The sequence below is a fragment of the Bombus vancouverensis genome, chromosome 17 (genome assembly GCF_051014615.1).
Source record: "Bombus vancouverensis nearcticus chromosome 17, iyBomVanc1_principal, whole genome shotgun sequence".
NCBI lineage: Eukaryota > Metazoa > Arthropoda > Insecta > Hymenoptera > Apidae > Bombus > Bombus vancouverensis.
In genome coordinates this window covers 4,392,261-4,405,734 of record NC_134927.1, presented here as the reverse complement: position 1 = coordinate 4,405,734, position 13,474 = coordinate 4,392,261, and the positions used below count along the sequence as shown (strand labels likewise).

The 13,474-nt window shown below is 31.9% G+C and overlaps 1 protein-coding gene and 2 long non-coding RNA genes across 13 annotated transcripts in view; 1 reads left to right on the top strand and 2 right to left on the bottom strand.

The window, feature by feature from the left end:
• Positions 1 to 138: 138 nt before the first annotated feature.
• On the bottom strand, positions 139 to 2,334 carry LOC143303954 (uncharacterized). Its single transcript, XR_013060598.1, has 3 exons — positions 2,226 to 2,334; positions 281 to 435; positions 139 to 203 (listed from the first exon to the last, which is right to left on the bottom strand). It is a non-coding gene; the product is annotated as an uncharacterized LOC143303954 (long non-coding RNA).
• A 5,718-nt stretch (positions 2,335 to 8,052) lies between these two features.
• On the top strand, positions 8,053 to 9,523 carry LOC143303873 (uncharacterized). Its single transcript, XR_013060540.1, has 2 exons — positions 8,053 to 8,461; positions 8,596 to 9,523. It is a non-coding gene; the product is annotated as an uncharacterized LOC143303873 (long non-coding RNA).
• Positions 9,086 to 13,474, bottom strand: part of milt (trafficking kinesin-binding protein milt) — a 102,233-nt gene continuing 97,844 nt past the window's right edge. For all 11 annotated transcript variants that reach the window (XM_033349672.2, XM_033349673.2, XM_076625968.1 and 8 more), the window contains one exon: positions 9,086 to 12,459. In XM_033349672.2, coding sequence (XP_033205563.1) covers positions 11,974 to 12,459 — 486 coding nt within the window. In that variant the 3' untranslated portion in view covers positions 9,086 to 11,973. The remainder of the gene's footprint in view (positions 12,460 to 13,474) is intronic.

Below are 13,474 nucleotides of genomic sequence, written 5' to 3'. Positions count from 1 at the left end.
CATGAAAATAAATCACTCAAATATGCGCTAGGAAATATACTGCTCACAAATATCAGCTAGAAGATACAATTATTAGTTAAAATAACTCTATATAATGGTTGTATTAAAGAATGTTTTGAGTAAATTATGTTACATTTTGAGGGATTCACCGGATGTATACCATTTAATGTTGTTATATCTCAGTCTGTTGCAAATACTTGTACCTGAAAATCAGACAAAGTATGGAGCATAATTGTATCACTTGCTTTTAATGTTTCTGTCTACAGTTTTCGCCGCTTACCTTTAACTGTGTTCTCGAGTTTATCGGCGGAGATCGTTCGCGTTGTAGCTTCTGTCAAGTGAATACAAATTGACCTTACCGACCGAGAGTTGTTTCCAAAATACTTTTATGATAGTAATTGCCTGTGAATGCCAAATGAGCACAGCTATAACACACTGCAACAAATGTTATTTTTTAGAAATGTTGAGATGTTATTAGATACCGTAATAATTTGCATAATTTTAATAATCTTTCGGCAAGAGTAAGAGATTTCAAGATTGACTTAATTTTTAGGGTGCAATATGGTATCTTTGTATTTCAAATACACTTAATGACAACGATTAAAGGAGTGTCCTGAATTAGAATGTTCTAAAACAGCGTTTTTGATTTTTTTTTTTTTTTTTAGAAGGGAAAGAAAGAAATGAAGTTATTGAATTTTGAGGTATGGTTTTCTATGTCGGAGTCAGGTTGGCATTTTGGGGCGTTCTATGAACCTTTACTTACTTTACCGTCGCGAATGTAGCTAATATTTATCAGTACGAATGTGGACACTACAAGAGGCTATGAGTAATGACGATAGGATGATGGTGACAACGAATTCAGGTTCGATAACGAATCCACGGTCCACGGGAGGACAAGTATCAACGTAATACTCGATTCGGGTAACTTCTCGATAACCCAATCAGCAATTCGTCCAACGACTAACTAACAAACTAACTCTCCCTTAATCCAAAAGAAATTGCCCTTATATACTCCTGTCCCCACTTCTCGGGTCAATCTTTGTTTTTAAGGAAAGCCATATGATCTTTTCATACCTCTGTCAGATACACGTCCCTCCCGTGACAGTGGCTACGTCTAGTGACTCACTATGTCACCTTGAATCCGAACCCATCGTCATAAAGCCAGATTGGAACATTAGAACTGTTTCTTATTTTTATTACTTAAGTGCAGCTAAAGTAAAAGTCTGGACTGGGGTATTGAGGTTTTTCCCAACATTCCGGGCGAGAAATCCCGCTGTCCTTCCATCTCCGACATGCATATATTTAACGAATACAAAAAGTTTGTTAAAGTAAAAAAAAATTATAACAGATTTCTGAACCTGTTTCATGGGCTGCAGTTTTTAATCGGTGGGAAAGATCCACCTCATAATCCTTGACTGAAACAAAAAACCAAAAAAAGGATTAAATTGTTATATATTTTTCTTCTAGATGAACTAAAAAAAGTTCGTCAAAAAGTTTATTTAAATAATTGTTGTAGCACCTTAAAGTCTATTTTTTCTTTTTATAAAACACATTTTTTCTTTAAACCAGCCAAAATTTTTAATTTCACACTATTTTCTGCCTTTTTTTGTAGTTCATCGAGAAGAAAAATATATAATAATTTATGCCTCTTTTGGTTTTTTGTTTTAGTCGAGAATTACGAGGTGTAATTCTTTTTTTTACTTTAAAAAAATTTTTTTGCATTCGTTAAATATATACAAAACCATACCTCAAAATTCAATAACTTCGTTTCTTCCTTTCCCTTCTAAAAAAAAAAAAATCACAAAAAGACGCTGTTTTAGAACATTCTAATTCAGGACACCCCCTTAAGTAATAGGACGATCGTTTGAGAATTACTGTATATTACTATCCCAAGCTACACAAATTAGAATTAAAAATAACATAAGGAATTAACGTTTCATACTTCGATAAACAATTACAATATACATACACAATACACAATATACATCGATAAACAAAACACAAGTTTCCTCACAAAAGTTAAAAAACACGAGCACTGTCATGTGGTCTCGATGCTAATGTAATCAAATAACCAGGTTAATTACTCATTTCAGAATCCAATTGAACGTTTGTGAGACTATGTTAAACGTGAATTATCAAGACGTTATTTTATAAAGAAAATGCAATCACTACGACAAATTATAAAATATAGTCTGAAATATCGGCTGAGTTTCACATTTGTTTACCCTTAATCGCATCAATGCCACGCAGATTTCATGCAGTCCTTCCAAATCCAAAGTTAGGTACACAACTGTGGAAGGCAGTAGTGTGACTGGTTGCTTTTCATAAGTTGCCCCGTTCAAGTCACTTCGTATCATCGTGTGACGTACACTACGTATCACATATTAACACTTGCTACTTTAGCAGTCTTGATTACATGTCGCCATTTAATTTCATGCTAACCAATAAAAACGGGTAAAAGAAGAACACTACAATATAACCTTGAAATTAGCACTAGGTCCACAGGGCCCGCCAAATAGACGAATTTCAAACTTCGATATGAAATACCCCAAAAACCATAGCATTAATTTTAAACATTTTGCATCGTAAATTAATCATTTCATCCAAAGAATTTATACACATAATTATTTTTTCGTAAGCTTTTTAATTTTTGAAATTTGTATGTAGTATATCTATCTCTACGAAACCCGTCAAATTTCATAAACAATCCTTATATGTTTGCTTTGTTTGTAAAAGTTTCAGTTATTGTAGACAGTTCTGGAATACACTGAAGGTAAAGAGGTACGCTCCTGATCAAAAAGATAGTCCAGGTGTGCTATCTTCAATTTCTCAATGGTACGTTTAATGTTTTTCGTTTGTAACGTATAATAAAAAAAAAGCAACGTATAGTAAAAAAAGCAAATTTTTGAACTAAAACAGCAACAGTTATCACTGGCAAAAAGAAAAGAGACAACGTTAGTAATTCGACGACAAATGGGAGGAGGCAGCGTGATGGTTTGGGCCAGTGTTGACAAGTATCAAGTTCATCAATGGGAGAATGAATAGCGTTCGATACATAAATTTAATCAAAGAACAAATAAATAATCATGTAGAACGCATTTCTGGATCTGATTACATCTTTTAACAAGGTAATGTATCTGTACACACATCAAAATTGGTCCAATCATATTTTAATGAAAATAATATATCTATTTTGCCATGGCCTGCACGCTCCCGGAACCCTTTTATTGAACCCTATTATTGAAAATTGCTGGGCAAAAATTATTCACGGCGTATACGCGAATGGAAAGCAGTATGACACGTACAAAAATTTGAGGTATATAAGGTTATGATAGGTACCGCTGGCGTATAAGATTTTTATCTTTATCTGGGTTGGGGGAATGTTCTTCCAACCATTAGGACCGCCCCTTTCTTCTCTTCTACAAATCGTGAAAAACAGGACTATGAGTGCCGGAATTCGAACCTGGGTCTGGAATGTTCGTAACCGATTACGCTAACCACAGCGCTGCTGTCGCCCTTCCATAGGATAGGGTCTTTGTGTAGCAAGTCACGGTACAGAAACCGTTGCAAAGTTTGTTGTTGAGTGCCGCTAGAAATTAAAAAATGCAATTGTACGCGAATGGGGGATACGTTAAGTCAAAATTATATCCAGAAACTATATAAATCGATATTAAATCGTACAATAGAAGTAATAGAAAATAAAGGGGGATGTACCCATTATTAAATAAGTATGTATGTTTGATAAGTAATTATTGTTAGTTACAATTTATGTTAATTATTATTTTCTTATTGTATATGTGCTATCATTTCGTTCTTAAAATAAAACAATTTTTTTTGTTAGACACTGAACCTCATAATATTTTTAATTATTTTTAACGAACCGCATATTTTGAGCTCGTAATGTTTTGATATTATACGTTACAGACGAAAAGCTTTGTGAGTGAAGAAGGATCTTCGAATAATGAAGACGAAAACTTCTTAAAAGTACGTCATAACAAGGAAATGATGGTATTCTTCCTAGTTCTGACTCCGAGGATGAAAGGACGAGCATTCCAAGCTCATTCCAAAATGTAATGGGCGAAATTGAAATTGCTGATCTAGGGGTAGGATGTCTAACTAGACCTTTTGAATTGATAATTGAGAGACACATAATGGAATATTGCACTGAAACCGAGACCTATCGAGTTTTTAAAAAAATGGATAATCACAAATGCTGAGTTATGTAATTTTCTAAAAATTATATATGGCTGGGACACAAATGAAGCGAAACCGTTAGAAGTTTCCGACAGATTACATAAATTTATTTACATAAATTCGCGCTGATATTCGAAATCTAAGACATATTTATAAGTAGTAACCAGCCTTGTTATAATCTACAGAAAAATACCTCAATGAATTAATTATTTTCAACGGAAGCCCGATACATGTTTACACAATATATGCTGAATAAACTTCATAAATTTGGCATTAAGTTTTGGTTATCAGTTGGAGACCAAACAAAATATATTTTAGATCGTTCGATTGATTTAGAAACTCGATGCTCAAAGGAAAAACGCACAAAATGACTTTGTTTTCCTCACATTTATATAAATCAGAAAACTGTACGCTTACTGTGTATAAAAGTAAACCTAACGTAAAAGTTCTCATTGTAAGCACCAAACATACAGATGTATAAGTAGAAGACAATTATAAGCGTGTTCCAGAAACCATCACTTTTTATAATAAAACAAAGTTTGGTGCGGACGTGGTCGACCAGATGGCACGCAAGTATAGTGTAAAAGCAGGGAGTTTCAAATGGCCTCTTCAAATATTTTTCAATATTTTAGATTTGGCGACGATAAGCGTGTGGATATTATGTAAAGATATCATGAAAACAAAGGGAACATTTGTCAAAGATCAAACGCTTCATTTCATTTCAATTCTAATTTTTTCATTTCAAGGTCAGAAGTGCGAAAAAGCTTCCAAGTGGGCAACTGCAAAAAAAAGAAGCAATAATTGTTATATATATTGCAAAAAGATCATATGGAGAAAATGCACAAACAAAATTCAGTATATTTTGTATATTTGTAAAAAATGTACTCAATAAATATGATTACCCTGTATCGTTAATATTATTGTCATCATTTCCATAATAATTTAGAGAAAAAGACTTTTTACTTACTAATAATTTATTTAAATGTAAAGCCTAATATTATTCAATTCAGACTCAATTTGGATAAATCGATTTAAAAATAAAATGTGTATTTTTGTTCACTCGTTCGTTTACCCGAAACGTCCGTAAATCTAGTGTTAAGTAAATGTAAAAAAGAATTTTAAATGACAAATTCATGCTCCATTTACGTTAGTATGAAGTACATTCGCGAAAGCAATAAAAATAAATTAGTTTATAAACATATGTAATCTTTCCCTTTTGAAGAGAAGCTTTTCTTTCCTGAAAGTTTCACTGTGCGCATGTGCTGGAGTTGCTCGTTGATAGTATCGAAACATGTTCAGAGAATAAAGGATTCATTTTAGCGTTGACGACTGTAGTGATATCCGCAGTAAGTTTACATTTCGAACCAAATGTCCAACTACAATTTGTGAGGCAGCCTCTCAGTAACTGTCGCATTGTCTGAATTCATAAAGAACGATCACTGACTTAAAAAATATCATTTTCTACTGTACCATGCCATTAAACACAAAGAGTTTGCTTTCGTTTCCAACTATATAGACGTATAGACTAGTATAAACTAACCTCTCTATTAGTATATCTGTAACTAGTATCAAGAATTCGATATGTATTATTAAAAAAATCTTTTAAAACTCAATATCTCATCATAATATACAATATATATTCCAATAATTTATAAGAGATACAAGAACACTAATGGATAAAAGGAATTATAAACCACAGACAAGGTTCAGTACCTCGACATAATGCATAAACACGGCATATTGAATTGAAATATATTTTTATCAAATACTTATGATTATAATGTATGTTTTTTAATTTATGTTTAGTAATGTTATGTTAATTTATGTTTAGTAGTTATTTTAAGTAATGTTTAATTATAATTGTAAAACATGGTAGATCGAAATAGATCGATGCGCCTTATTGCAGACAAGACAACCAACATCGTCCGATCACTAAGAGCTATATCTCTTTCGTTAAAGTTTCCATGCCTGTATATACGATCGTGATCAATACTGGCGCATACACGATCGCGAACGCGCAACTATGGGAAAAATTCACTGTAGCAATAAGAACAATTTTTGACGAATATTTCGGAAACTAAGCGAGTCTACCTCTTAATTGTATAAGAAAATATTATTCAAAATGTCCTGCAAAATGCTTTACAACATATCCAAAAATCATCGAGATCGGAGGATAGTTAGCATCTCTACAGTTTCCCCGTTTTTACTAACATGTGTTAATGTAATATGTAGCAAGAATAATTAACAATTTATACTCATGCTAGTATCACAATTTATTCAGTCTGCATTGCTTACTACGTACAAGTAGATACAAATATAACCTAACTTAGAGATTTTTAAATTGCACATTTGTTTTGTTTTACTGGTAGTTTATTCTAGGTTAATTTTAGCTTAACCTGTCTTGACTTTGTTTTAACCGTATAATTTTGTTTATATTTCGTCATTTTAATATTGTTTTTTTTATTGTGAGAACAATGTGTGATTTTGTTTGTGTGTAACTGCATGTATCTTTGTTGTGGCTTTTGTTTGTGTGTGATTATCTAAACACTGTCATTCTTTAGTTACTGATATTTTGCTATATGTACCTCAAATCCATAGTTGTATTTATACGATCAATATCTTAATTTTTAATGATGTTTGTGTTTAGAAATTGCAGGAGAGGTCCCATCTTTTGTGGAGAAATGAATCTTGATTCTTTTTATTTCCTAATCATTTAATTTCGGTTGATTGCATAAAGTGAGTATCTCTATAAGATGTGGTTTACATCCTGGATATCTTTTTCTCATTCACATGTGCTATTTTGATTGAATTTTGATTGATAATTCCTATGTTTACTAAGTAGGCTGCTAGGCTATGTTGATTCCTTTCATATCGCGGGGATTTGCTGGATATCTTTATTGATGAGTTCACTAGCAGGTCCTAGACGAAACACTCTTTTTCGTCTTCCTTCCTGCATATCCTTTCTTCTCTCACTCTTGTTTCAAAATCTCACAAGAATTCCTATTAACTGAATGACAAATCATAGATGCTGGGGACAAATACGTAGACTGCTATTATGAAAACGACTTGGTTATATGAACCAACTTGTCCCCCAACAGATTCATATAAACGAAATTTTACTGTATTGCAAAATTACTTATTATGTACGAAAAAACCATTTCATATAAAATTCGAATGTATTACGTGTTACGTGTCGTCCTTAACCCCTTGGTCTACACGTTATCTGCCGATCACGCGCCGTGCCATTCATCTGTTTAGCCGTGTACCCGAACTGGCGTAAGATGTATACTTCTTATAACATGTATATTTAAGGGCTACAAAAGTAATCGTGAAATAATAAACAACGTTTGAGGACAAATAGTGTTTTTAATAGTGTTTTAAGTTTAATAGTGCTTTAATAGTGTTTTTAGACTCGTGGTTTTCGCTTATGCCACAAATTCTTTACCACGTGTCAGACTCGTGGGTTCCGTTTTGGCACAAATTCTTTACCACGTGTCAGACTCGTGGGTTCCGTTTATGGCACAAATTCTTTACCACGAGTCTTATTCGTGGTTTTTGCTTACGGCACAAATCCCTTACCACGAGTCTCGCTCGTGGTTATAGGCCAAAGGGTTAAATGTTGGTGATCAATTTTGGATCTCGCACGGAGTAATCGTACATACGACCACACCTTCAGCAACAGTACAGCGTGACAATTTCTGCTCATAGATTGAAGTACGCGCATTTTTGCACGTGCGTCCTGAGTGGCATGAAGGTTAGGCGGGTTGCAGTGAGCGCACCGTCACCTGTTCCGTCCTCGACTTGCCCGTCCAGGAATGTGTAAATTCGACAATTACAGTATCGTGTTGCGAGGTGAGTCTGATAGGTTTCAAATAGGGGATTTTCCCGTGCGTCCAGCAGATAGGTAGATAGGAGAACAATTAAGGAGAAAAGTGTCGGTAAATTAATTAAGTCGTGACCGTCGGTAACGCGAATTCACAAATTTCTTGCTACGAGTTGCGGACGTTTGTAATAAGTCGCGCGTGTATGGCACATATTTGTAAAAAGTAGAAAGATAATAGGCCGGAATTCGTGGGATAGTGTGGTGCTTCGTCCAGTGGTTATAAAGCTCGAGCAGGGCGTAAGTACAATTGTGCGTTAACTTAGGTCGCGGGTTGAGACAGCGATCTTTTAACGTAACTTTTGCGGCTAGCGATATTACGAGACCGAGAGGAGTGTGTGAATGTGAGTGCATAGCACGGTAACGATGAACGAACGAGCGTCTAGAGTGAGTCGTCCATATCATATCAATTATTATATTTCTATTTTCTTTCCTTTGGTATCATAAATAAAAGTGTATTATTGTTTGTGGAATTCAATATCCTTTTCTTTTCTTCACTATGCCTCTTTTACACCTTTCAGGTAATCTAGAGTGGTCAGAACCTGTATAGATCCGATAAAGATCGGATTCACGTTAAAAATGAAGCTCGGTGCTTCTCGCTCGAGTATTCAGCCGTGTGGCGTGCTCGCTACCATAATTGCTCGTGCTCGCATGTCACATTAGAAGACATATAAAGGACATATGAATCTAATTCGCAATAAAAATTTTGGACCAAATATGAGCATCATAATTCTTACTCGTGGAATCTAATTCAGTAATTAAGATCGGGACAAAATTGTATATATTAGGTTGACCGAAAAGTGTCTTTCTTTTACAGACCCGTCTTTTACAACAATGCATCTTTACACAAACATGAAACCTAATCTGTTGAACGTTATGATTTTTATTTTGATAGAATAAAATGGATCGTACGTAATTCGATAAAATAATATAAAACGGAAAAAGTTGTGCATCTATTATATTCTTATAAAATGAAAGAAACTTTTCGGACGAGCTAATATCAAAACAGTGTAAGACTTTTTTCAATTTAATTTATTAATCTGTATTCCTCTATGTACAAGACTGCGCCTGCTAAATAATCCTTTCTATGATACAAGGTAGAGGTAATTTATTGGGTGAAATCGCATCTCATCGTCAAACTCACTCAATACATTGCAATCAATTTTTTTAACCATAATAGATTAAAAAAAGAGAGACAAAACGAAAGAACAATTCAGATTATTATTTACAAAAATAATTGATCAATTATTGATCGATTAATTATTGGACAATTCATTTCCGCATTTTTACAAAGGGAAAGAAATATAAATTCAAGATAATCATTCTTTCTTTGTACTGCTTTCAATCAATATAATGAACACAACCTGTGAATTAGGCAATAGTTAATTCATTATTAATTATGTACAAGTAATTATTATCGAATAAAGAATTAATGAAGGGATATAAAAATTTTTCGTGGTTATTTCATAATGACAACCCATCAATTAATCGAAAAATACGGAATGACTAATTAATTAATCATCGGTACTAATTGTAAGGTCTTTTTGTTAAAGACCGACAGTAGTGACACAATTAACTAATTAATCTTAGATATAATTGATCAATTAACGATAAAATTTCTTAAGCTAATTAAACGAAATTGATACTATTTAAAGCACCTGAAAAATTCTGCTCTTAAAAATTGTGCTCCGCTTAGAAAATTCACTGCGACTTTTACTCTTTTTTTTTTAATAGTAATTAGTGTGATCATATTTACTTGTCGCAATCTGAATCATTATGTTATAAATTAATTTTGTTTTATCATGTTATTATATATGAAGTCATTTATATTCTTTTACGTGCATTATTGACCTTGCATTTTTTTGGTAACTGTCTCGTTTTTTCTCTTTTTTGGACACTTTGGCATAAAAGATAAATAAATATATCAAAGTGACGCGGCTGAAACGAATCAATTTTGATTCAAATAATCTTTAAAATGAAGAATATTACTCTAACTAAAAAGAATAATGCACAATATTAAAAAAATTTCACATAAAAAATATGTTTCGACTATTTCAATGGTAACAAGAAATGTCATTACTGATAAAAATCACATTGAGTAATGTAACATTTCGCATTACATGATTGCAACGTTCTAAGTCATTTTAAGTATTAACTACAATATGCTATTATTCTCTATACAATGTAAATTAATTCACATAATACACCTCCCTAATACCCATTTGATTTTCATATATGTGTAAATTAATAATTTCAAATTACTTTTTTTTGCACGCGCCTCTACATTGATATTCACATAACAATAGATACCAAAAATAATCATTTACAAGTTTTTGGTTTGTTCTTCGATTAAGTAAGATTTTTCTTTTTCACATATGAATTAGTTATGTACAACAAATCATTTAAAAATTAATCTAATAAACGTAAAATAGCTGCTGTGTAAAATTAAAATATGGAGGTTCTCAATTATTTTCGTAATTACAATATGTCAGAGCGTTGATAAAATGATCATTTAAAAGCTTTAAATTAAATATTTCTATAGTCGAATATAATACTGTAATTTTAGGAATACGTTACATCGTTTTTCATGTAATACCTTTCCATGCAAATATTTAAAAATATTGAGTTATAAATTTATAGTCTAAACAAATAATATTTCAAATATTTCTCAATATTCACGCAGAAGAAAGATATAGTATCAAAAGTGAAACTTAAAAAGAAGAGCGAAAAAAATAGCTAATGTAGGAATGTTAAGTTAATTTAAATATTACTGGCCAGCGATGCGATATTTCACAATATTTCACAGAAATTGAAAATAAGGATATTGTCAATTAGTGTCCAACAATAACATTATAGTGCGTACAAAAGAATAACATTAAGTAACATCAGATTCTCAAGCTTGACACTAAATATGTATCTTTATAATGTAAACGGAAGTATTATTCTGTTCTGTATAAAATAGTACTATAAAATAAAAGCATATTCAATTTACTTCCAATTTTAATCCTTTGTGCTCGAGAGGCGACTTTCGGTCGCCACGGAGTTTCGTGCGGCAACTCGAGTGACGAGTGAGAGGCGACAGTCGTAAATACGACTTAGCTCTTTATATTCTTTGTTAGGAAGTATAAAGTATTACACTTCAAAATGGAGATAAAATATTTAATCCTAAATCCCTCCGAAACTATAATTCTATCAACGTCTCCGATGTTAATTCGGATTTGACGATCATGGCAAAAGTGTTATAATTTAGAAGTACTAAAAAATGATTTTCAGAAGTGAAATTAGTTCAAATGAAGATGAACTTGATTTTGAGCTATTGAGAAATGAGATCAATTGTACTCAAGAATGCACGAGTACGATACATACATAAAGTATGATACAAAGAAATACAGAAATTAATTATTACAAAATCATATTTTCAAAGATGTAAATATATATATATATATTATTAGAATATAATGCTTTCGTACGTCAATTAGTGTATAAAATCATTTTACACTAGCAGTACACTAGCACGTGTCACGTATGCGCTAAATCATCTCGAATTGCTACTTCGCCCGACTGAAAAAGTCCTCGAGCGCAAAGATTTAATATTAGGACACATAATTAATGGTACGTAAGCTTGTGTATGATATTTAACTTCGTTCCTTTTTCTTTTTTCTTTCTTTTTTTTTGGTACATTAAAAATTAAATTTTGTATTCTCTTTAGCTACATCGTGAACTGTCTGTGAATAAAATAGAGATTTTTATCGACATTTTTTGATAAAACAACTGTGATACAGATGAAATGAAGTAAATTGTTCATTTTATCACCGCTCCGACAATCGTATATTACGTTCTGTTAAAAACTTATCTGGCTTTTCCTTTATAATTTAGTCAATACTCAGTAAACAGTGGTTTCAAAGTAATCCACCCTTTCGTCCAAACAGCAGCGAGCTAATACTTCCTAAAGCGGATTGCGCAGGAGGAGTTTCTTTTGCAGACGTAACAGGGGCTGCAGCAGATGTAACCACCTGTCCGAGATCAGATCTCATGGCCCTAGTACTAGTTCTTCTTTGTCTAGATTCTCTGTTTGGTATAGACTCGTCTTGTTTTTTATCAATTATGTTTCGTTTTGTCGTCGAGGAATCACTAGCAGTGGAAGAAGGTGAAAGTTTCTCTTGATTCCCACTCATGGAGTTTCTCAGGAAAGTTAACTGAGCCATGGGGCTTACACTACCATGCCTGGCATATAAAGAACCTTGTAACACTAATGGGGAGAAAGATGAACCATATGTTGAAGCCATTATTGTGTCAATGCCTATTCTTTCAAGTTTCTCAACCAAACGGATACTGGTAAGAGCTTTTTTATCTGATCTGGATAGTTCGGGTCGTTTTCTCTTTGCCTGTTGGAAAATACAAGAAATATTAGCATAAATCAAATTCATAAAATAATATATAATAAAGATAAAGATAAAATATATAATAAAGACATATAATAAAGATAATAAAGAGAATAAAATGTGTTTGATATAAAGAAATAGTAACAATTTCCCATTCTAATACCATATTTTTTTAAGGTTAAATACTTCTAAAACTATTTGATTAAAGAATAAGTAATTTTTGAATATTAAATTAATTCATCTTATATGTTATAGAAACAATTCTCTTAAACGTTTCTAATTTCTTTTTTCAATATTTAATCATTCATCAAATTTAAAATAAATTAATAATGTCCTTTCTAATGTAAATTCCTTTTATTTTCAGGAAACAATCCACTATAATAATTTGTTACACTTTTGTATTTAAATACCTAATTTTTAATTAGCAAGTGATTGTTAACGATCAATTAAAGATCTGAATTTGAATTATAAATAAGAGAATTATCATTTATATATTGATAAACAGAATATGCTTTCTATTCTCAACAACAAAACAGTAATATTATTTCTAATAATATAATTGAACTAATAATTCCTCATTTTTATGACAATTGTTCGTCAATATGTGAAGGAAAATTTATTTAGTTCAATATCGAGAAAATTCTATTGGCATTCCACACTTTTCAATATTCACATAAATATGTGAAATGATGTCATGATTAAGATCAGAGTTCTTTAACTAATCGGAATTACTTATTAATGTCGTAATCTTTTACATGGAACATGTATAAAGATGAGATTTATTATATTATAGTGGTATTATGCACGATTTGGTAAGATTTTTATTCAAGAAACGTTATTACTTATGAAAATTAACCAGTATTTTCTTCTTGCTTCATTATTTTATCAAATTTTAATTAATAGATCGCTCATGTTTAAGGGAAATTTTTACTCTTTAAACATACGTATCATTTAAAAGATACATATTGAATGTTGAATGTTTTACAATGCTTATCAAAATTAGAAAAAGTCAATTAGA